The sequence below is a fragment of the Pterocles gutturalis genome, unplaced genomic scaffold (genome assembly GCF_000699245.1).
Source record: "Pterocles gutturalis isolate BGI_N339 unplaced genomic scaffold, ASM69924v1 scaffold23779, whole genome shotgun sequence".
NCBI classification, from domain to species: Eukaryota; Metazoa; Chordata; class Aves; order Pterocliformes; family Pteroclidae; genus Pterocles; species Pterocles gutturalis.
In genome coordinates this window covers 8,879-33,130 of record NW_010136381.1, presented here as the reverse complement: position 1 = coordinate 33,130, position 24,252 = coordinate 8,879, and the positions used below count along the sequence as shown (strand labels likewise).

Here is a 24,252-nt window from a genome sequence, read left to right as displayed (position 1 = left end):
ATTTTTCCAGTTATGCTTGAAGAGAGACATACCCTAGGTAACTGCATACAGAAGACTGAGTCTAGCATGTTCTATACAGCAAGTCAAAGCACAGACTAGACAGCTAACATGCTGACTTGCACCAACACAGATTTCAGACTTGTTGTTTCCACTTTACTGCAGACCAATGAATAAATCAGCAAAACTGGAAATTCTGCTTCTTACAAATAGCTTGGGAACAAACACCTTACCTTTTGCTGTCCCTGTACGGATGTGCTGTGATGCTGCAACTCTAACTCCATTAGTCCTGGTATTCAACCGGCAGTCGTTTTTCTTTGCTTTCTCCCTGTGTAAATAATTTTCATGGTTTTTTTTCCAAATGCAAGGGCACAAACAAACAACCATGAATGAACATATAATGCCAGTGTGAAAAATGACAGTGATTCCAAGCCAGAAATGTATATTTAATAGCTAAAACAACAAATGTAGATAATAAACAAATAGGTAAAGGCTGTTAGTGCAATATACCAGGAACCAAACTGCAAGCAGTGTTACTAAACACTGCAAATAAAGATCTAAAAAAGAAAACACACAAAAAAAGGTGCAGCTGATTCTAAAGTAATCTTTGAAAGCTTATGTGTGTAATGCAGCAGTAGACCACCGTACACACTGATGTGTATAAACACATTAGGTAACAAAATGACAGAAAGTCAACTTGGAAAGAGGCAGAGTATTAGATAAGGGTGGAAATGTTTTCACTTCCTCACAGTGCAGGACTGTGTAGCCCACAGGAAGTTCTAAAGCCCTCTGATGTGCAAATAATCTTCAATAAAATATTTCAGCAAGTTACCACCCACTGCATAATGTTAAAAGTAGCTGTCAATCCCTATTTGATTTTCAGTGTTTTCTGGACAGCTTTACAACTTTTAACTTTAAAATAAAGAGAAAAAAATGCAATTCAGTATCTATTAAGAATCTACTTCTGCTCCTTCATCTTCTTCCTAAATGACAACTGATACTTTGAGAAATGAATGCATACAACTACATTCTGTTTTTCAAGTTACTTCTTTTCAGAAGATAAAATAAGTATTTTTATGTAGACTGGCTTCACACTATGCCAGCTCTTGTTCTACAACAGCACAACAAAGCACCTAACTGTAGAATCTGCTTATCAGAGTGAAGGTGTTACAACATTGGAAACCTACTTTTCCAGCTGTGGCTTTCCTTTCTTCTTGCTTACTGTAGATAGAGTTCGTTTTTCTGCTGTATGCTAGAGAGAAAATACAAAGATGCCAGTCAAACAACAGAACTAGTATCATGACAACCAACAAAAAAACCCTTCTAGACTGAGAGGTTCAAGACTAGCGTGCTCACAAGTGCTGTACCCATACAAACAACTATTTGTACAGTGCATCCAGGCCTTTAGAATAACGCATCTTGTCTTGAGTTTATGCCATTATCAGCAAAACAGTCAGCAAATTACTACTTGCAAATATTCTGAAAATATCAAACAAATTATTGTTTGCATGCTGTCTTTCCTCTTGAGGATAAAAACAAATGTGTTTCATCACATACCCACTAAAAAGGCTAATCACAAGGCCTAAAGGGCTACAGAATTTATTATTTAAGTGGAATTATTTGATAGACGGGGGGTGAGAGTTATATGTGGAAAACTATTTTTACATAGCAACAAAGCAGACACCCAGCCTTAAACTGGAGTTTGCTCCTAAACTAAACTCTAGAATACAACCTAGAAGCACATAAGAAAAAACATATCATCTGCATAATTCTTTAAGTATACTCCTAGTAACTGCTAGTAATATCTCATATTTGGCAAAAGAGTAATATTTATGAAAACTCAGAAATAATCTCTGTCCAAATATGCTGTATTTGGTCATCCTTTAAATAGGAAGTAGCTTTTCCTCTGCTTTATTATGTTAATTTTTTTCTTGCCTCAAGCTTACAATATTTCAAGCTTTGATGCAGTCTACTATTCCATCGTTAGAAGCAAATCTCAATTCCTGCTTTGTGAAATAAGGAAACTGTTTTTGTTTGGCTTGTTATTCCCCACATAATAATCAATAGCCAAATTCTCCATGTAGAGTAAGTGTAATATTAGGCAATTCTAACATTCAAGATTTTTCACAGGTAAACAGTGAGCAACATTCCTTTCCCAATTTCAGCAGATGATTTTATTTATAAATAATTACTCTTCTCAACTATACTCACACCAAAATTGACCATTGAAGAGACACAAATCTCACAAAAAGTGTATAGGCATCTTGCTATCAACTTTTTTCAACAAAGATTAATATTTAAATTACTTAGATAATGCAGATAAAACAGAAAGAATAAGTTTAAGCTGTTGTCCCTACTGTAGCATTAATATGGTTTAGTTATTAATACAGCCTCTAGTTTGTTCCTTGCAATAACACAGAAACTCCCCAGGCATTCTGAAATTATCTTTGATGCCAATGTTATAATAACAGGAAAGTGTTTGATTAGAAATGAACAGTAGATTTTACTTACAAATTCATAAACAAAATATGCAACTTCATAAGGCAGTGGTAAGTAGTTATGAGGATTTTTCTAATCAAGACAAATCAGTAGCAACTTGAACTTCAACACTATTTGCACAATTTTAGCAGGGCTCTTCATCTTTCAAAGCTAAGTCTAATCATGTGTAGTGGATAGTCTTCTCAAGTGTCTCAGAATATTACTTTAAAGAAAAAAAAGCAACACACCTGGTCAAGTAGGTTTGTACAGTGCTCTGGGTGCTGCTGGACAATACAGCTTTTTCTTCTCCAGTCCATCACCCCATTTTGTTCAGAGTGCTGTATGTTAAGGCTATCCAGTGAAGAACATTTTGCACTGCCAGTGCTGCTGAAAGGAAAAAACAAAAGTTATGCCAACATGAACAAATTTGCAAGCTCTTCCTACCAACATACACATTATTGTATCATCTTGGGAAACTGCTGTGTTCTGCTTTCACAAAACCCTAGAAATTCTCAAAAGATTTAAAAGATGTAAATTACAGGAGTCCTTGTGCTCTGAAGTTATACCAATGATCTGAACATAACTGGAGTTCATTTTTCATTTGTCTACTATAATTTGATGCAAAATTCAGAACAGAATTTGCAGAAAACAGTACTTAAGCACAGAGTTTCCATGGTTATTTCTGCACACACAGTCTTTTTGTTTGCTTTTTTTATACCAGACATGGGGAAATTTTCCAGATAGAAATATATTCTAAACTAATCTTATTTTTTCCTTATCATTAATAACAAAGCTGGAATTAGTCTGTAATCTCTAATTCAGGATTCATGAGACATTTAAGGAAAGGAACGTGTGGCTATTTAACAGATCATACTGCAGCTGTGTGTGTTTGAATTTCAAAACAGTCATCTTGCTTTATATTTTTACCTTCAGGATTGCTAGTTTTGAGTAGTGCTGGGAAAGAGGAGTTGCATTTGGCATTTACTTTGGACCTTATAATGCCTTCTGCTGAAGCTTCTCTTAACAGCAGCCAGTCAGAAGCAATATTTAATTACGCCTGAGAGCAGTGGTCAAAACTGCTGAAAAAAGTCAGGGTTCTGGCAGTCAGCGGGGCCATGAACCTATAAACTTTTCATCTATTCTACAAAAACCTGCTCTACTACTGACCGGATTTTTAAGAAAAAAAAAAAAAAAGAAAGAGTTAACACTTCCAAATTCTTATCAAAATCCTTATGCTGATAAGTGAAAGTGCCTTTTAATTCAAGGCTGTGGGCAAACTGCTTCATGAAGGTTACTGCAATATGAAATGTTACTCAGTTCCCATGATGGCAGAAATAGAGCTCACTCCAAAGCACAAGACGTGCTGAAGTTCCAGTAGCTACTTACCAAATATATCTGGAAATAAGTGCTTAAACTACTTAAAAGATGTACAATAGAATATTAAAAAAACCAGTTTAAGAAAAATGGTGAGAACCCAAGAAGGTCCCAAAAGACAAACGTTAAGCCCATGAGTAGAGATACAAGCAAGGTCACTTTACAAACTTCTGGCAAATGGAGTTAAGAGAATCTGCTGACAAATTTCCAGTCTTTTCACATAAGGTGTGATACCACTAAATTTTTTATTTCATATGTCTGATCTCATTCCTACCAGCAAATTTTTGGACCTTTTCAAGAGTAAGGCTGCCATACTGAATCAAAACAAGAGGCAGACAGATGTAATGTACAAATTTTCCTGAAATGTACCAGTGCTATTTGAGATGAACTGCTCGACTCTGGACAGTTTTATACATATTTATAAGGGAAAAGTTTCATTCAGTGCCATTTCTTTAGAACACATAAAGAGCAGGCACAGATTTTAAGAAGACAGACACGTAATGCAAATGAGAGAGAACTAACAGACCTCTAGCAGTCAAGCAGTAAATACATTTTCTGCTCTTAAATAAACAGAAAACAACAGGTAGCAAAAGGAGTTTCCATCAGGGAAGTTTGTGGAAAGGCCTGTCCCTGTTTTTCCTACTTGAAAGATAGATGATCCTAAACTACAGCCAGCTTTAGTATACTATACTATACTATACAATGAATAAGAAAAAGACAATTTTTTAATTAGTAACTACATGCTACTGCATTTGTATCCCGCTCTTACAACTTCATAGTAGGCTGTAGGTATAATCAGAGATGTTGTCAAGATGACATTCTCTTCTTGAAAAAATGTAACTAGAGAGTAAGCAGGAGGGTTAAAAACCAAAGCAGAAACAAACCACTAAGTTGTCCAATTGGTAATTTCACAAGAATCTTCCCTGTTAAAGATCTGTGAACCTCAACCAACATTCTTTTATGCTATGTTTATATTCTAATTATTGTAATTCCAGGTAATTTCCCTCCCCCGCGATAAATACATTTTACAGATAAAACAACACAGAACAAAACTGTAAATTGCAATAAATTTTGTATCTATTTTTTCTCTTAATATAGTCGAAATATTGCATAACTATGTGCAAACATATCCAAAGTTTCTGTTCAAAACAGATTAATGGGTGAATTCACATTACATACTTCATGTATCTGAAAGCATACATAAACTACTTTAATCATGGTTAAGAAGTGCTTCCACTTACAATGGATGTAAACCAGCAAGGTATACCAGCTTTTGCTACTAAGCAAGGGAAAGAATGGACTATCTTCTCCTATAGGGTCATCTTTGAAGCTACTGAAGGAAAGCTTAAAAACAGCAGCACTGGAAACTTTCAGTACATGCATGGGTGTGTGTACATATGGGAAAAAACACAGGCAATACAGATTTAGGTTACTCAGCTTATAAACACAAATCAAAACATCAACTCAAGTAGTGAAGATTCACAAAATTTGTGAAAGAAGAGAGTTCCAAATGACCTAGACCTAGAGATTTAGAAATGGGATCTTTTGAAATATTTTTCTAATACAGATTAAGTTAATAATGTCCCCCCAAACAACAAAAAAACAAAACAAGAACATCCCATCCCAACCAAACAAAACGCCCACAAACAAGCTTTAATCTAGAAGAAAACACATACTCTCTCAAAGCACTAACAAATGAAGTTCAGAAATGTAGCATAGTCTCATTACAATCTAGTACCTACTTGGCAACAGGACTTTTTCCATTATGTTTCTTGTGAACTGCTGTGTGTTGCATTACATCTGGAAAAAATAAACAAAGCATAACTTCAACAGCAATTCCTATTTTCTCTTTTACATCAATCCAACAAATTAATCTATCACTACCAGACACTTGGCAGAAGACATCTCAGTTAAATAGGCTAAGCTTAATTTACAGTGCTGAAATTAACAGGTGTTGCATAGAGGACAGATCAGTTTGTGCAGACAGTATAATCAAGACTCTTTACCTTCCATTTCACAAAAGAATTAACAGAAAAATAGGAACTATAACAACTGCTTGTGTTTGCTGACCTCTACATTTAATCATAAGGACTAAATGTGACTGAATATGACCCAGTATGAAAGGATGGAGAGAGAAGAAAGGATTTAGTCATAAAAGTACAGAATTTTGTAATTTTTTTTGACTGCTAAAAGTCATCTCAAAACTATGTCACACACTCTGAACAGTGAATGAAGACAAGTCATACACACAAGTATTGCATTCTGAAGCTCAAAATTCACTATGGAAGTAAAGCTTTACAAATTACATTTGACAGAAAAAGAGATACTGCCTCAAACAAGAAGCAAGAGCTTCAGAGACATAATTTACCCTTTTCTTTAAGGCAACCATTACATTTTATCAAAAGCAACTTTTCTTAATTCCAACTGTTGATCATGTTAGGCTTCTTGGTAACTATCATTTTGCCTGAACTTCTCTCAATGCTACACGTAAGTCCAAATTATGATTTGAAAAAAAGAAAATTAAAAAATCAGAATTTTTAAACTTTTGGTAGCACTTCACTAAAATGGCACAAAAGGTGTTCTGAAATGCATTTGTAGTTTCATCAGATGATTTTTTTTTTTTAGGGACTGTATGTAAACCACTATTTGAGTAATTGTCAAATATATTGTAAATTTACTTGGTGCATTCTGAACTCCAAAGAAGAAAATGGTAATGTTTTTTTTTAATAAGAAAAAGCTGTCTAAACTGCATATGTGGATTACTGATTGCACATAAGATTAAGCGCAAGCTTCTTATTAGTTATTATCTTGGAAGAGGATAAGAGTGGTGTCATTCTGTGAAAGCTAGTGTAAGTGTTCAGTGGCCTATGTTCACCTATCAGTCCCCTTTCTCATCCTTTCCACCTACAAGAAGCTTATGTTTGTTTGCTCCTGAAGACAATGCAAAACTGTCTTGCCATTCCTTTCAGAATTAAATGACTCATCAGCCACTAGGCTGCTGCTTCCATATGTGAACTGTTTTTGAGGTATTTGGAAAAAACAGCTTTCACCTTTAATCAATGCTCACTACATTCCCAGTTAGAGTCCTTATTAACAGTCCAGAGAATAAAGCAGCATAGGTTAAGAAAAGGAAGAGAAAAACCTGAACATCCTCTCTGTGTAAAACTAAAAGCTAGACAAATTTGGCACATTTAATGCAAATCAGTCTGCAACTCCTGAAATGCTGCACTCAACTTCTAGCCCCGGTAACTGAAGAACAGGTAAAGACATAAAAAGCTACAAACAATCCTGGCTCATGTAAATGGTAATGTATATCTTTGTGGTTGCTCAACACAGCTGTGAACTTCTGCCTCCAAGCTGTCTATGAGCACTCCCGCTCCTGGGATTATATAGCAAACCCCTAAGGAAACTGCTGACAGTATACAAAAACTCTTCATTTACATATCACACTTCATTCAGATCTCTCAGCTTTGTAGCAATGAAGAAATTGGTCAACTGCATTATATCCAGAATTGAGTGTGGTAAAATTTCTCAGAGAAGAACCACCTTTGAGTACACAACTACCTTCCTCCTGACTTGAAGCTTCTGAACTGTCCTCCTTGAAGTGTTCTGGTGCCTTAACCGTCTTCAAAGAGGGTTGTAAGTTACCTGCAGAGAATAAAGTTCACGTAGTAACTTTATAGATCTTGAACAACTAGACAGGTCCTGAATGCCTGTACTAAACTGGAAGCCAGGGAAATGGAAGACTGAACTTACTGGTTTGCATGTGGCAGTAACTTGAACATGGTCTCCTTCAAAGCAGGACATCTCCAAGAGTAAAGGCTCTATGGAGATACTTTTATTTTGAAGAAAAGAGTGCGCAAAACACTTTTAGAGCTATGGTGCAATTTCAAAAGGTTGGTATCATGATTATAGTATTAGAAATACTCCTATTATCCTGTAGTTCAGATGATTAAAAAAGTCTTTTTTGTGTTACAGCAGGAAATGGGAGGAGACCAACGAGTTACTAGAATTCTTCTGCAACAAGTTACACTCCTCTATTGTCAAATCATACACCTGCCAAAGGAGACCTAATTTGGGCTAAAGTCTTATAGACTTCAACACAGTTCACACACAATTTTTGCCTTTTTATGCCAGATGGGATGGGGAAAAAGAAGTGGCAATAAGATTTACAGTTTTGTTGCAAAAACACCACTGCCATGCTCTGAAAAAGGACTAGATTTGGTAATGAATCTATTTTTTTTCTTTCCCTCTCAAAAAGTTCCAAGTAAGTGCAGATAAAACGATCTGAAAGCTGTTGCTTGGGAGCTTGAAACTTTGACAGGAAGATCCTTCTGAATATTGTCTGCATTGAACATACTAAGCCCCCAGAGATCATGCTCTAATAAAGTCTGTTGGAACCAAAAGTCTACTCCAGCCCGAAGAAGTGTCTAAAATAACTGACGTTATGAACCAGGAGGGAGCTAATTGATTTCCTCCTTAAAGGAACTATAGTGGCATAATTACGTTTACTAAATATATTATTCAGTGTGAGAGCCCAACTATTATTTAAGGTATAAAGACCCTTCACTGAATTTATTTCACCTAGGTTTTAGTAATATCATGCCTCTAGCATACAAGTCCTTCAGAAAGAGTGAATATTTTTGTATTTCTGTGAAGAGATATTTTTATCCCCAACTCTAAATAGCAACTGAAGACCAATTTAAGCCCTAACTGCTTTGCCTGGCAATTAACTCTGCACGTGATTTGAGAACAATGATAAGATTTTTCTCAAAGATACGCTTCCTCCCCCCACACTGTCATCAGATGCAAAACATGCCACCACACACTAAGCTGCAATGGCAAGTATTAGCAGGATTTCAGGAATCCCAAACAGGAAATCTAGAAAAACACAGAGGCCACCAGTAAAAAAAACTCACAAACTGCTTAACTGCGGTAATTTTGGTAATGAGCACGGTAACTTTGTCTTAGTGCAGTTTCTATTAGCCTGCACCATAGGAAACATGATTGTGAGCTACTCCAAACAAGTCACCTAGTCCCCCTTCTCAGAAGAAAAACAACTATACTTAAATTCATTGCACTATTGGTTTTCACCAAACTTTTCTTAGTATTGAACTCAATGTCAGGGCCCTTAACCACACCAATGGACTTTATAACATCTTCCCCTGCCCTCCCAAGGGCTTTACCTGCCTGTGCTCAAGATCCAATGTGATATAGTACAGTTTTGCAATTTTGTGAGTCTTTTGAACTGCAACAGGCCTCATCTGGGGCCTCCATCCTTTGCCTTGGGAGCCACATTTGAGCTCAGGCCCTTGTCTGGGGTGCACTGCAGCCATGCCTGTGCCTGGCCACGTACCTCGCTGATCCTGTTCTTAACCCTGACCTACTGACTTGTTTTTCTGCCTTGATCTCAGACCTGACTCACTGTTTTGGACTTGGCGGGTAATAACCAAACTCTTCTCTGCCCCTGGTCCTAATCTTCCTCATGGCAAGTTAAGCCCACTGCTTTCTGTCTTATCCACCAGAGAGAACAGATCATCCTCTTTACATTCTGACTCTTTGGTATTTTAAGTATTAAGTCATCTTCCATCAGAGTTTTTCCTCCCCTCTGCTAAACAATGAAATTCCTCATCCTATCTGTCATGCATTCTAGATCTGACAAATCCTCATGAACTTTCATGTACCCACTTATTATTACACAAATGAGCTCCTGTTTATGATCACACTATAATCTGTAAGACCTCCTGCAGAATTGATATTTGTCCATTTCACCCTTCTATTCTGCCTACCCCACAGACCATCTCTGCCCTGCACTAATGCCATCAAGTCTATCACGATGGAACCCAGCACTGGTTCTTTTTCAGCCTTTTCAAATTATAATAATGTACAACAATGCCTTTCCAAGTTTTTCCCACTTGGATGTAGTTTACAGACTAAAATATGCAAGCCCTGTGTAGTGTGCCTATCATTAACACGAATCTTTCTAGATATTGGAAACTCCTTCCTTCCCATGCAGCCTTGCAATACAGCAGCGTTGTCAGAATTTTCACAGGAGCAAATTCCAGCCACTTTCACAGCCGTCCTGGACCTCACTAGCTTAACACTTTTCACAAAACTGCCATGAAAGAATGTCCTAAGTGTTACTAAAAAAAAGTATCACAAGATGACCTACAGCTTCTGCCCTAATGAGAAGGCCTCTATCTGATCATGCAAAGAATACATTTGTCACAGATCACACACATAATTTCAAATTAAGTCAGCTGTAATTCCTCTATTTTCTTTCAAGCACATATAAGCAGTCTGTTTGAAACCTCTAACTTATTCAATTCCTGACTAAGTTCTTCTGCAACTCCTGAGGCAATGGCCTCTCAGTAAGTGCCTTAACTGTCATGGTGTAGAACATGCACTTAGAGAAGAAAGGATTCAACAGAAACAAAGACCACATCCTAAGGTATCCATATAGAAAAGCTAAGCTTAGGTTGCACAAACAATCTGTAACTTACTCTAACAAGTAGGTTACAGGTCCACCAAGGAAATCTTGCAAGCAATGCAAATGCTCTGAACAAGATTCTGTATGTTCTGAAATTAGGACAATCCCACTATTTATGCACTATATAACCAAGATTAGTCTTAGTTAAAATATGAGATAAATGCTTCATCTACAAAAGAAAACAAATAAAAAACAGATGGGATTTTCTGGGTCAGCTCAAGCCTTTAATTCCAAAATTCAAGATTTCTTAAAAGTAAGAAGTTCCAAACTGTTGCACATACTCAATTCATAATTACCTGTTTTAACAGCATGATGGTGCAGAAGAGAAGAAAGAAAGAAAAGAATACAAGCTGATGCTACATAGCATGTTCCCATTGTCAAAAGTACAAGTATCTGCTAAAGCAATTATTCATTGGCAATAAGTTCAAATATGACCGGTGGAATACAATATAACATCCATACATAATTATAAAAACATAATTAGGCATGACAAGAAAAATAGCTTTTTATAGATGTTTTGTTATATAAAATATTAGGTTATTTCTTACTGTGAGTGTGCAAAGACTCTGATGAAATTGATTGGAAGAAGTTGTATACTCTCTGATTCTGCAGAAAAGCTTGCGATGTATTTGAAAATAGCTGCCTGAAATTTAAGTGAGAGTTTGTCAAACTGGAAGTAATATTCCATAGGAAAAAAGACAAAAAATTACTATAGTACCACTTAAGGGCAGAATAGGCAGTTCTTAGGAAGTCCAAACACTTGAACTTACACATTCAGCATAAACAATGTAAAATACTACTTTTGAGCTTTGTTGCACAGCCAGTACAAGAGATTGGTATGATGATTTTTTTTTTTTTAATTTAAAATGTTTGCGCTTTTGAGCCATCCCAATTCAAACATTTTAGCCACCTGTGACATTTTATCAAAGAGGAGTTTGTACTGGACTTTATATTTTTATTTCCCAAAACAAAGCACCTGTTCCTCAAATACTTATTTGGTTAAATACAAAGTTGAATTCAGCTATAACGTCAATATTGGAGTTTCATGCTTATCTCTAAGAGCAAAAGGTGGGATTCTCAATACTGCACTACACTGGTCTCAATCTGTTCCCAAGAGGCCAGTGACAACTTCTATCAGCTTCAGTTAAGAAAACAGGCCAAGAATGAATGTTTTTTACATCCCACACCAAGTTTTCAGTTACTGCTTGCCAGGAAGCACTACCCAGTTCTACTGTTTTGGAGCAGAGGCAAGGGAGAGCAATTTTTGGTAACTGGGCACATACTTAAGACCCCCAAATAAATATGTATTTATGCTAAACTGATACTGTAAGAAAACAAAATTTGTATACAGTAATGCTATTATCATGAGATTATTCATGAAGCATTCCACGTAGCTAAGTCACAACTTAGCTTGCAAATTGTAATTATAGTTCCACACTATGACATGGTTGGATATGTTCAAAGGTTATCCTCAAACTGAATCTCTTGGGTTTGTAATTACTGTGCAGTGAGGCTCCACAACCTTTCTGTATCACAGATACATTCTCTTCAGTCAACCTCTATTTAACATGTTTATTAATTTAAACTCAGAATGTTTATTAGCCAAAAATTGTTCGTACAGATTTAGTTCGCGGCTTGACAATCAAGGCAATAAAGACAGACAAATTATATTACAGATCCAAAAAAAAGAAATTTGGGAAGGGGGAGGTTGAGGCACAGAGCAGCTCCATATCTTCTACAGCTAAGCTATTAAGGCAAAACCCAAAGATCCGTCTTGCTTGGACCTGAAGTATATTCTGAGCAGGAGCTTGAAAAGCGCTGCCTGATTCTTCAACAAGTACCCTAACTCAAGAGACTGATGAATAATTTAAGTTGTTTTGAACAAGCCTGAACAAACCTGACAGGAAAGAACAAACACAACAAGATATCTGTAACAAATAAAAAGAACAGGGAGGGCCAACCAAATTCATACTTATGTTCTGATTTAGGAGGATTTGACCAACATGTCCCACAACCCAGCAAGCACCCTCATCACTAGATAGTAGGTTATGAGGTATGGGCCATTTTCTTACAAATGTGTGAGCTACAGTTAATTTGATATACATGCTTCACTACTACTGTTTATTCTTTTCCAAATTCTGTTCTCTCACTCTATCCTGTCGTAAAATCACAACACGCGCACTTTGAGTTACTGTTTCTAATATTTCTGAGTATATCTTTGTAATAATGGAGGTAAGACCCTTGCTGAAGTGCAAATCATTGCTATAAAATGCTGCTCAGGATAAATATTTTCATAATTGTATGATTACATCTAAAGAAGTAACCCATTAAAGTTTAATAAGAGTCTCAATTTAAAGGGGGAGAAAAAATAGTTAAGGGTATCTATTTTCACTGCCTTCCCATTTTCTTCACGAATTGTGTTTAGGCAGCAGAATTTCCACTGTCCCTAAAAGTAATCTAATTTTACTTCAAACACTTTTCAGGTGACGCATTTCAGGTTATTCGCTAAAATATTTACCTGATTATGGGCTCAAGATCAGCATGCCTTCGTTCTTCCCTCTTCTGAAAACCCTGATTTAGTGCTCTTAAAATAGTCTTGTCAAATGCTTCAGAAGATAGTTCCTTTGGGAGCTGAGAAAAAGGGTAATGTTCAGAAATGAGAAGTTGACAATTTAAAGACTCTATTTGTTCAGCATCAATCTTTATACCTTTTGGTATCAATGAGAAACTCTATTGTTCCAGTCTGAGTATTTACACACTAAAGGTACAACAAATCATCATAATTCAGGTTTGCTAGAGAAACACTTTGCTGTAAACCCTCACTTCAAATCCAGGTGTAAGATGGTTTAAAGGTCTATTTCAAAGAACTACAGAATCACAGAATCACAGAATGTTAGAGATTGGAAGGGACCTCGAAAGATCATCTAGTCCAATCCCCCTGCCGGAGCAGGACACCTAGATCAGATCACACAAGAACGCATCCAGGCGGGCTTTGAATGTCTCCAGAGAAGGAGACTCCACAACCTCTCTGGGCAGCCTGTTCCAGTGCTCTGTCACCCTCACTGTAAAGAAGTTTTTCCTCATACTCAAGCGGAACCTCCTATGTTCCAGCTTGAACCCATTGCCCCTTGTCCTATCACTAGATGTCACAGAGAAGAGCCTGGCTCCATCCTCCTGACACTCACCCTTCACGTATTTATAAACATTAATTAGGTCACCCCTCAGTCTCCTCTTTTCCAGGCTAAAGAGACCCAGCTCCCTCAGCCTTTCCTCATAAGGGAGATGCTCCATTCCCTTAATCATCTTGGTGGCTCTGCGCTGGACTCTCTCCAGCAGTTCCCTGTCCCTCTTGAACTGAGGGGCCCAGAACTTAGAAATAGAACAATACTATGTTCTTTCCAGAGAAATTTACAGCTTTTTTTGACTTATTTCTTTAAATCTGTCACACACAGAAAGTAGGTCTGAAAATAACATAAAAAAATTACCAGGGAGGACTGAATGCACTGTACTCATGATTATCACTTATAGCTAGATCAAATTATTTTAAAGAAACAGGAGTAGAATACACTAGACTTCAGTGGGCAATATTAATCAATAACAAGTCCTTCTCCAGTTGCTATTAACACTGAAACTTCTTATGAAAATTGATTCTAACTGCTTCTAATGCCACTACTACAAAGTGAGGTCTTCTGATGTTCTAGTTCAGAAGGCAAAATTCTTGCTACTGCAGAGCATGTCTACTTTAAACGAAAAATGTTACCTAGAACAAAGATTTTTCATATTTACTGATTCCAAAACAATGTACTTAAGTATAGGAAAGCTGATCAAATTCATTAATTTAGATTTTTTAAAAAGTCTTTTAATTTTGGGGCAACTAAAAGTAAACTGCCATACCAAAAATGGTTTTCCCTAAAGTTAAAAGCTATTGATAATCTGGTTAACACCTGCCATCAGTTATGATCAACTACACTAAGTAATTTACACTAGAGTAGCATCTTTCTCTTGCATATCTGGAATACACTCAATCCAGAGATATTACATTCTGCTAGTGGTACAACAACAAAGCACGAAGTAATTCTTTCACTGAATGAAGTGCTACTAATAGAGAAATACTACATCTAAAGTAGATAATTGAGTGGTAACATGCATAAAAAGGAACTTCTGGAATTCAAACAGCCAGGTGCTGTTAGTATTAGATTAGTACAGTGCTATAGCACCTGAAGTGTATTAGCTATGAAAAGAGGAAGAAGTCCTGAACACAGCTTTTCCTAACTGACCCGTCTGCCTTTCATGCATGCTATTGAAGAACTCTGACTGAAGAATTAGTCAGTATTAACCAAAAGGTACCAATAACCTACTGCAGAAGCATGGGAATAAGCAAACCTCCTCTCCTGGTGTTTCATATTTGAATTTGTCTCCAGAAACACCCACAACTTTTTTTCTTTACAACTTTCATTGAAAGGATTTCAATTCCTTCTGTGGTTAAAAAGTCAAAGTTATACAAACCCAAGATTAGGTGCTTACTATCTTAACTTCAGGTAATGAGATAGCCTTGTTAAAACAAGCTTGTTAGTCCTTCCACATATGTGGGTAATTTCCCACATGCGAAGAACTTTTTATGCTTATCACTTAAGAGAAAGTGCTCTTTAAATATAAGGCATCTAAGTTATCCCATTTACTACCTTATATTTCCCACTGACACTTCTATACTGAAACTATTTTTTGTTATCTCAGTGCTATCACCCACAACCTTGGAATTTTCTGTCAAGTATTCTGACCATTCTTTTCTGTCCCTAGAAAATTGAGCATAGTACTTAACAATGCCATACAGACTGGAAATAAGAATAACAAGAAGCCAAAATGCAAATGTATATGAACTGGACAGCATTTGTACTGCTACAGTGCTTTTTAAAGCAAGGTATAAGTCTTATCCTGCTTTATTTCACAATTCTCTCTTCTATACTTATGGCTATCAAACCAACACAAACAATATCTTTTTCATCTGTGCACATTCTCCACAGAACTCAACAAGCTTGTAGCAGCCTGTGGTTTTCTTCCTCTTGTCTTGCTCTCTTGTATATATCTAGACTCTGCTGGAGCAGTCAGCCAGCCCATGGAACACTCCACATCTAAAGAGCTGCCACCAGTTAAACTGGAGAGCTCTGCAACAGTTTGGATCCTGTTTGCCTGTCTCCTCCTCCTACTCCTCTCCTGGCAGCAAGGAGATACTAGAGGGTCCATTACAGAAACTGTGTCTTTACAGGTAGGAGAACAGGAGGCATGCAGTTGAATACTCATCCCAGAACTGCACAGGATCCCATAGGCCAGTCCTGCTTTTAAGGTTCTCTTCAGGAGCAGATATACGTACCCTATATTGTGCGACACACCATCTGCAATGTGTCCCACAACGTGAATTATGGACGTGCCATCCATAATTCAAATCCTCACAAATTAAACTCTCTAAGTCTTGGAACTAGATATTACAACTAGATTAAAGCAGCAGTGAATACTCACTGCTTCATGTCTACAACACTAGAAAACATAACATTGATAACCGAAGCAGTGGACAATGACCTTTGTATAGTAACTGGCATTCCACTTGCAATTGACACTGCAGCTAAGACCACCACCTGCTATCAAAATATGCGCAGAACAGATCCTTCATTAGTGCTGTGAACAGTCAGAAGTTTAAATACAGAATTTCCCAGAATAGGCAGAACCCAAAATATTAGACACTGGCACTGAAACACACAGTTCAGGGTCATCACACTCATGGGATCTACACGTGGCCTATGCACACAAGTGCATTCCCTGCTTGGGATGAGGTGGAGAACAACGTGAAGAACTTTTACTTTTTTAAAATGCATGCACAAATAGTTGCTAGATTTTTCTCACATTTAACTCCTTGCAATAGTGAATATGCCTGCCTTTGCCCTACTGAAGAATGCAACAATAAAATCAAGAACTATTACGTTCATGGCTCTGCCTCATTAATTAAAAAAACCAAATTATTCTATTAAAGTCATTCTGACAGGGATACCAATAAGCAAATGAGTAGTGCTTGTACCTATACATTAACTCTGTGGGGAATATTAAAAACTCATCTGGTAGTTTTATGGCAGTTTGATTAAAATGATAAGAGCAATTTCAGATGAGACAAACGATCTCCTCCTGGGAAACTCCTCAAACATTCTGTTGAACTGCTTCATCTGTCAAGCTGCTCCATCACAATATAAATTATTTAAATGGTTAATACCATTGTGAAGTACAAGAATCTGGTAGCATACTTTTGATTCTGTAATTACACCCCAGAAATCACAGCTCTCCTAGACTACTTCTGAAGTCATAAACCTGATGTATAAACACTACTTTTATATCCCAATACATACTTTTAGCAGGAATTCCTGAAGCTCCTGGTGTGTTTTTGTTACACATGTTACGGAAAGATCAGACCAGGTTACCTAGTAAAGAAGGAAAAGAGAATGAGGACAGTTTATTTTTCCAAATATCATACCAGTTAACGGATCTTAACATTTCCATAAACAAACCTCAGCATAACAGTTAACACTTGCAGGTAAGTAAATACCAGGCAAAACAGGGAAAATGGTGTACTATTTCAAAGACTTACACTAATTCTGAGTGTACATGTTAAGATCACCTTAATGTTACTTGTGGCTAAAAAGAGTATGAGCAAATTCAGGTGAATGCAATGAAATCCCTGAAGATTACTGAGTCAGAAAGAAGCCAGGCAGAAGGCTCTGTAATTACAGACAGACATCTCTGTATCAGACAGACATCATTAACTGCAAAAACCAGGTACCAGAGAAAAGGACTGTAGATCAGATACACTTGATTGAGTTCTCACTGCCATTATCATGAGTTAAAACAAAAACGGGAAACAAAATCTTGTTTATATTACCTGTAAAATAATTTTATCTGCCTCAGGTTTGACTCCTACATGGTCATATAGAAGTTGTTGTAGGGTACAATTCATAAAAAGCACTGCAAGTTACTAAAGAAGTTACTAAAGAATCTGACAGCATTCTGGTATGTGCTGGTATAAAATTTCAGTACTTTATTGTTCTGACTCAACATTCAAGTAGTAAGCCAGCACCTTCACATGCATATTTTGAGAAAAAAAGAAAAAAGAGTAAGCTTGGTTAGATGAGTGCTGCCTAGCTTTAGGCCCACTTCTGAGCTTAAGATTTCCATTACATGCCGGGGAAGATTCTGTGTAACGGGAGTGGACATGGCAATTATAAACATTCATTTACTCTAAGAGTTGATAGGATATCAACCACCAAGTGCCTTCAACTTAGTCCCCAGAAATGCCAACTACTCTTGGTGCCCTCAGTTGGGAAGCAATGATTGTAATTGCTGTTATAACCTTAAAAAAAGCAGTGTCCGGGCAAGCACAAAATGACCTGCAGCGAGGAGCACAGCATACACCCACAGCGCTGATGAGAGGAAACTCTTTTCTAAAAGAACTTAGGTGAGGGTGTTTCAAGCTCACTCAAACACTTCCCAGAATATCTCCACACTCCCCCTTCAACAAAGAAATTCAAAACCACGGTCAAATCCATCTACGTGTTGAATTTTCAAAATAGTTTTGTGACTTTAGATATTAATAATCCATACGGGCAATCTGTATAAACCTCTCATATTTACTATTGTATTTTACCTAGTACTCAGTTCACAGACTATTTGGACAAAAGATCTATGACATGGTTGAAATACTTGGGCAAGTCAACCTTTAAGACTTCGAAGGCTAAATTCCACATTACTGTCCTCAGCAAAAGAGTGTAGAATTTCTTGCAAATTTCACCTTTAGACATGATCCACAAGGTATCTGTTGCCACTACTTTATTTCAAAGACAGGAATAGTATACATGCCAACCTAACTTTAATTTTAAGCTTCTCATAATACCAGAAAAGATAAAACTCTGTAATTCACATCCATTTAGAGAATACAATATCAAACTTTGGGATTGACACATCAGTTTTCAGCTCAAAATGGCATTTTTTTAAGTTTGCCTTTTCAAAGAGCTCCTATGACCCATGTCAAATGGCCAGTTACAATGTTTGTTCTAAACCATTCTTTTGTTTGGAGAAAAAAGGTAGAATTTAACACTATGTTCAAATCTGGTACACTACCAGACTCACATCTATTGGCCAAATGACTCAGAATGTTAGCCAGCCCTTGCTAAGGAACCTACTACTTGATTCAATTAGAACATGACCACCAACAGCCTTAGCAGCTATTACTTAACACCTACAGCCTTCAGTACCAAACCACAATACTGAAAGCCTATTTTCCATAGTAAGAAGCAGTGTTTCAGTTTTGTTTTAAATTCACTCACATAATTTTTTTATATGTTGCCTCTGGCTTTTATAATATATGAAGACTATACTAGGTAGGCCTTTGAGTTTGTTGACCCTTTTTTTTTTTAGCTTGTTTGTTTTTACTGTAACAAACAAACAAATCCAAAAACAAAAGAAAACCAACCCCAAGTTTTGTCAAAAACCACAAGAGCCATACTCTTATGGTCAATATTAATGAAAGAGATCTAAGATGACCGTACAACTCCAAGCAATATATAACTGCAGACACAAGAACTGTGCTCTTATGCCACTTAAGCAAACAACCAACTAGTTTCAGAATTCTTTGTAATGCTTACCCCAAATTAGCAAAAGCCAAGTTTCCTGAAGTGATGTCACACACCCAGCTATGTCACACACCTTCCCACCTTATGCCCACGATTATATAAACCACCTGATCTGCACACAGAATCCAAGAGAATGATAGGATAATTCCAAGAATCTCTGAAAACCCTAATGTAATTCAAAATTGCCTTCTGAGCAGGTACTTTGAAACAAGCTGTATATATCTACAGTACACAGATATCATGAAGACAATTACTTTAATACTCTGGAGGTTATTTACTTACTTTGAATGTGTACTCTAAATGTTTGTCAGCCCTTTTTCTTGGTACTCCTTTCAGGGTTATCTTCTCAATGTGTACAGCTGAAAGAAAAACACCTTATTGTACATACCAAAATTACTGTTTGAAAATGTATCAGCTTACCTTGCCGCTCTGAGAATCACTGTATGATATTTACTGACTCACACCACTCTCTTTCTCAGATGCTATTTTGCTATAACAAACTGCAGGGGGCAGGTGGAGCCTTGTTCTCTACGAAGTATTTCTCTGGCCTGACCACAACCCCTTCACTACAGATCATGGGAATCCGTGCATTACCCAAGAGCTTATTTAGACTAAAAGTCACGTAAGTAAAACAATATAACCACTGTAATTGAAAAGACGATGAAAGGAAGTCAAATTGTGTCTTTACTCCAAGAAGTAGCAAGTGTTGATAAAAACCAGCAACAGTGCCTTCCACATACACATTTCTGAAACATCAAGTAGTAATGAGAGCAAACTAAGGTGGAAGAACCACATTTCTGAACGGCACTTGGGTGGAAGGAAATACCTGGGGAAGGCCTGATGGAGACAGAAATGAGTGTTCACAAACAGAAAATGAAGAGGAGAAGCACAAGGCTACTACAATCATACTACAAAGAGTATAATTAAATTGAAATTAAAAGAAAGAAAGGTACTTTAAAGTACTTGCTACTTAACATTCATTTCCCCATAGTCTACTGCATTCAAGAACAGGTAAGTTCTGGCTGTTAAGAAGCAGCACCATCTGGCTTTCAGGGTCTGGAGATTTTTTTGAGGGCACATAACATTGTTCAGGTAATACTCTATATAAAAATCCTCATGTAACTGAGATGGGCTTTTCACTTTTCCTGCTATGCAGGCCTAAGAATTCAACTGAATTTTATTCCTTTAAAAGCATGAACACATTAACATGTAAAAAAATGTATTCAAAAACCAGTTCAACCAGCTCTACACCATCAATTATTCCTTTCAATGCTTTTGAAACTTTCTCTTTTTTGAGGGGAGGTGGAAGAAGGGTGGTGTTTGAATTTCCTTACAATTTTTAACGGCATGTTTACATGGGATATATTGGGAACTCCCACCAATTAAAAAAAAAAAATCAATGTCTTAAAAGTGTTACAAAGTTGTTCTTGGAGATTAGCTAATTACCATTTTATCTAACTTAAACATTTTTAATGAATTTTGTAAAAGTTAGAATTAAAGTATCATCCCCATCAAACATGCCAGTTCTAAAGCCAGCATATAAGCCTAATGATAGTGTTACAGCTTTCAATTCTTTTAGTAGAAAGACTGACAAAAACTGAGTGTGCTGGTGTACACCAGCTCTAATCCTCTATCTGGGAGTTAGAGCACTAGATGATCAGTTCATTTTTATCAGTTAAGGAAGATTATTTATTACAAGCAAAGACATCTGAGAAGAGCTAAGGATGTCAGACAATAATATATATCTACACACCATGAAAAGACAAATGTTTAGTGACCTAAATTTTTACCCATCTGGTACAGATACTGTCAGAAAAAGGACTATGGCATGAGTTTTGGTGCAGTAAAGTTTCTTAATGGCCAATGTTAAAACTGATACCATCAGCTGAGCTGATATTCATAAGTTAATTAAAAAGTTGATTCCTATGACTGTCACTGAGAATACTGGTTTAAATTGTATTTTACTACGTGCATATATTTATGATACATAATTAGGGAAACTAACACCATTAACATTCACAGACAAGCTTCTTCTCTAATGAGACTCTGTTTATTTTAAACTACTGAATGTTCTCAATGCTAAATACATTTGTCCTCAAGTATAGAGAAGCGTTATTTCACAATGTAGTACCTTCAGCTTCCTTAACTTCTTTTTCTTGCTGTTGTATGCTTCACGGTAATAAGTGATACAACAGGGAATTACAGTGTTTTTGCTGCACAGCTTTAGTTACACAGTTTCATTAGACTGCTTTAAAATTCAGTTTCCACAATCACATTTTGAACATTCTAAATGGTTAGACCAAGAAATGTTTGAATATACAAGCCAATGAGGTGTCTTACATCTCTACATCTATTTTGCACAGAACATGTGCATTCAGGACAATAAAGTCAAGCAATTGCTCCCATTCTAAGTATAAGTTAAGATTTCCAAAAATCATATTCACCACAGCTAAGAATAAAAACCGTGTTTTAACATCAGTGCTATTCCTAACCCAATAAGGAGATTTCTGTAGTGGGGACTCTCTATCACATACCCAAATAGCAAATATCACAAAATTATTATGACCCTTCACTGTAGTTTCTAACTATGATAATACGAATGCTGAGAAATATTTAAGCTCTTTGCGAGATTCACTTATTCAACTCTTCCGTGCTTCTTTTACTTAATTCAAGAGTGTTGCTAAAGAGTCTCCCTTTCGTGTTTCTAATTTGCAAATATGAACACTTTGAACCCTGTAAAAGGATTTGAAACAGGTTTGTTGTCTGTAACCTGCCATAATCTTCCTCAGTGTTTTTTGCAGGGAATTAAAACTCTCAAATTGCCTGCCTTCGAAGTGTAATTAAATCTCCAGAGTAGAGACAAAAGGACATTTATGAGGACAAAAGGAAAGCAATAGCTTTCCCAGATTGCCACCTCTTCAATATCTGCAGGATAGTGTGGACTAGCTTTGAGTAGACAAGCAATTTGCTAATCTTGCTGGAGAATAAAGGGTAAGAATAAATCTGTTTTCAATAATGCTTATTTCTTCAAAGACAAGAAACTGTGCTGGCAATTGCACAGAAGAGTTCTGTTTATACTCTGAAGCCTTGTTCTCATTCTCCCCAACAAAGCCAAAAGACAACTTACGTCTATGGAAAGCCTCTCGCTTCTCCAAACAACTACTTCTATAAAACCTCCTAATATGTGTTTGTTCGTTCTTTCTTTCTTTGAGACTAATCACATACAACTGAATCAAGTAGCAAAAGCTATCCACTGTTTCCCAGTATCTTAAAGTTTAGCTTTGCTTCAAAATCTAAACATTGTTAATACGACTCCATTAAATTTTCTTGTTTTCTCCCAAATCCCACCTCTTTCTTCAGGAGGAAGCCCATTTGCAATCAATTTTCATGCATGCAGTCACTAGCAGTTAGCAGCTAACAAGAGTGACAACTTGTTATAATAAAAGACCAAGTAGGCAGCAGAGAAGCTATAATACTTACAATCGCCGCAGTTTCTCATTCAGATGAACAGTAAGACAGCTGCAAGATTTCTACAACTCCAGGCAGAGTCTAGCGTTCAAAAAAACCCTTAAAGTGTTCCTCAGAAAATGTCAGACAACATACCTTCTCGCTGAGGTCTATGGGAAACCATTGGTAGTCCATCATGAGGTGCTGTGGTTCGTTCTAGCAAATTGGTCTCATTACTCGACATGCAGTCACTATGGGAAAAGTCATTCTAAATTGAGAAGGAAAAAAAAAGGAAGTGTCTTAACAGAATGTATATTATGAAAGCTTGCTCTAAACAGCAGAATTTTTTTAAGAAGTTCCTTATTTGGTATTCTATAGGAGAAAAACCTGAAGTTCTAGACACTGGCAAAGAAGGTGGTCATTAGCCATTTCAGTTCTTACCTTTTTGTTTATTATATGTTAGCTATAACCTTCAATGTTTCACTGCCCTTATTTTAAAAACAGAACAGAGTGGGGGACAGATCATGTGCCTTTACAGTATCTCAAGATGCATAATTCAAGATCACTACCTCAGAACTTCAGTGCTAATTTACTGTTAGCACAAGCTTTTTCAATCACTACCCTGTAAAATAATCTATTCACTACACTCTAAACATATTCTCCTCAATTATATTCATGCCCTATATCTTCAGCCTGCCATCTCTGCTATACAGGAAATAATGAGTAACTGTTTGGACAGTCTATCAGGACACATGCTCCTAACAGCTAACTCCATGCACCTCTTACTAACTAAACATTCAGAACACAACCTGTTGCCACCAACACCATCTCTTCCACAAAGAAAAGGACAGACTGAAAGCTCATCTCACCCCACATTTACATGCAGAGTTTAAAATTATAAGCCAAGTATTACTGCTGTTTTAATACAGTCCATAAGGAGGGACAGAACAGGAAATCATACAAGACAGGTAACATGGACAGGTAAGAGAAGAACGAACAAACCAGGCTAACAATAAACCTGAGAAAAGTATTAGATGAGCATGGACTTCAAGTGGTTTCTCTAAGGTAATGAGAGCCTCTGTAATTTTTCCCAAATTAAGATAAACCACTAATGTATCAATTTACATGTTCTTCAATTACCAGGTTTTGTTAAAAAAACAAACCAACCTAGCAAGCTAAACTTCAGAAGTGTTTTAAAATATCCAATGACTTTAGATGCAACTGTTTTTGCCAGTTGACCGGTATAACTATGTTTCAAGGAAATTACACATTGTCTTAAAAAGATACAACCACAAAGAACTAGGAAATACTAGAAGTTACCCGCAAGTTTCCGGATTAATCTATTCTAATTGAGGCACCTGTATTTATCTGTAACAAGCAGCACAATATGCACGCTTAGCAAGTACCTAATTGCTATCAATATGCAAATACCATATTGATGGTAGCAGCAGCACAGAAGGGGAGAGAATGTGGTTCTCTGTTTAGCACCATTTAGCACCACAAATCAAACAAATACTGTTTTTTATTAAGCACTGGAAGCTAGAACAGAGGACAGGTTTCTTGGGAAAGCTTTCAAAAGAAGTAAATCGAATAGAAGGCATTCAATGCACCACAAACATTTAGCAACTGGTCTGCAACAAAACTAGAAGGTAAATAAATATCTATCTTATTAGTAGCTCTATGAAACAAGTAAAATTCCTGTGAGAAATGGATACTTTTTGGAGTTGACGCATATTGAAAGTTCAAAGTCTGTTCCTCTCATTCAGGATGAATAACATTGCTCCACTGAAAGACCTTCAT

The 24,252-nt window shown here is 36.7% G+C and overlaps 1 protein-coding gene across 2 annotated transcripts in view; it reads right to left on the bottom strand.

Moving 5' to 3' along the window:
* Nucleotides 1-22,716, bottom strand: part of ZCCHC2 (zinc finger, CCHC domain containing 2) — a 29,021-nt gene extending 6,305 nt beyond the window's left edge. Inside the window, exons 1-10 of one of the 2 annotated variants that reach the window (XM_010082284.1) lie at nucleotides 22,609-22,716; nucleotides 19,288-19,364; nucleotides 16,729-16,800; nucleotides 12,858-12,970; nucleotides 10,888-10,982; nucleotides 7,414-7,497; nucleotides 5,592-5,649; nucleotides 2,724-2,859; nucleotides 1,185-1,249; nucleotides 231-325 (exon numbers count right to left, since the gene is read on the bottom strand). In XM_010082284.1, coding sequence (XP_010080586.1) covers nucleotides 231-325; nucleotides 1,185-1,249; nucleotides 2,724-2,859; nucleotides 5,592-5,649; nucleotides 7,414-7,497; nucleotides 10,888-10,982; nucleotides 12,858-12,970; nucleotides 16,729-16,800; nucleotides 19,288-19,364; nucleotides 22,609-22,696 — 883 coding nt within the window. In that variant the 5' untranslated portion in view covers nucleotides 22,697-22,716. Of the gene's footprint in view, nucleotides 1-230; nucleotides 326-1,184; nucleotides 1,250-2,723; nucleotides 2,863-5,591; nucleotides 5,650-7,413; nucleotides 7,498-10,887; nucleotides 10,983-12,857; nucleotides 12,971-16,728; nucleotides 16,801-19,287; nucleotides 19,365-22,608 lie in introns of both variants that reach the window. The other variant, XM_010082285.1, reaches the window with a different exon arrangement.
* Between the last annotated feature and the right edge of the window lie 1,536 nt (nucleotides 22,717-24,252).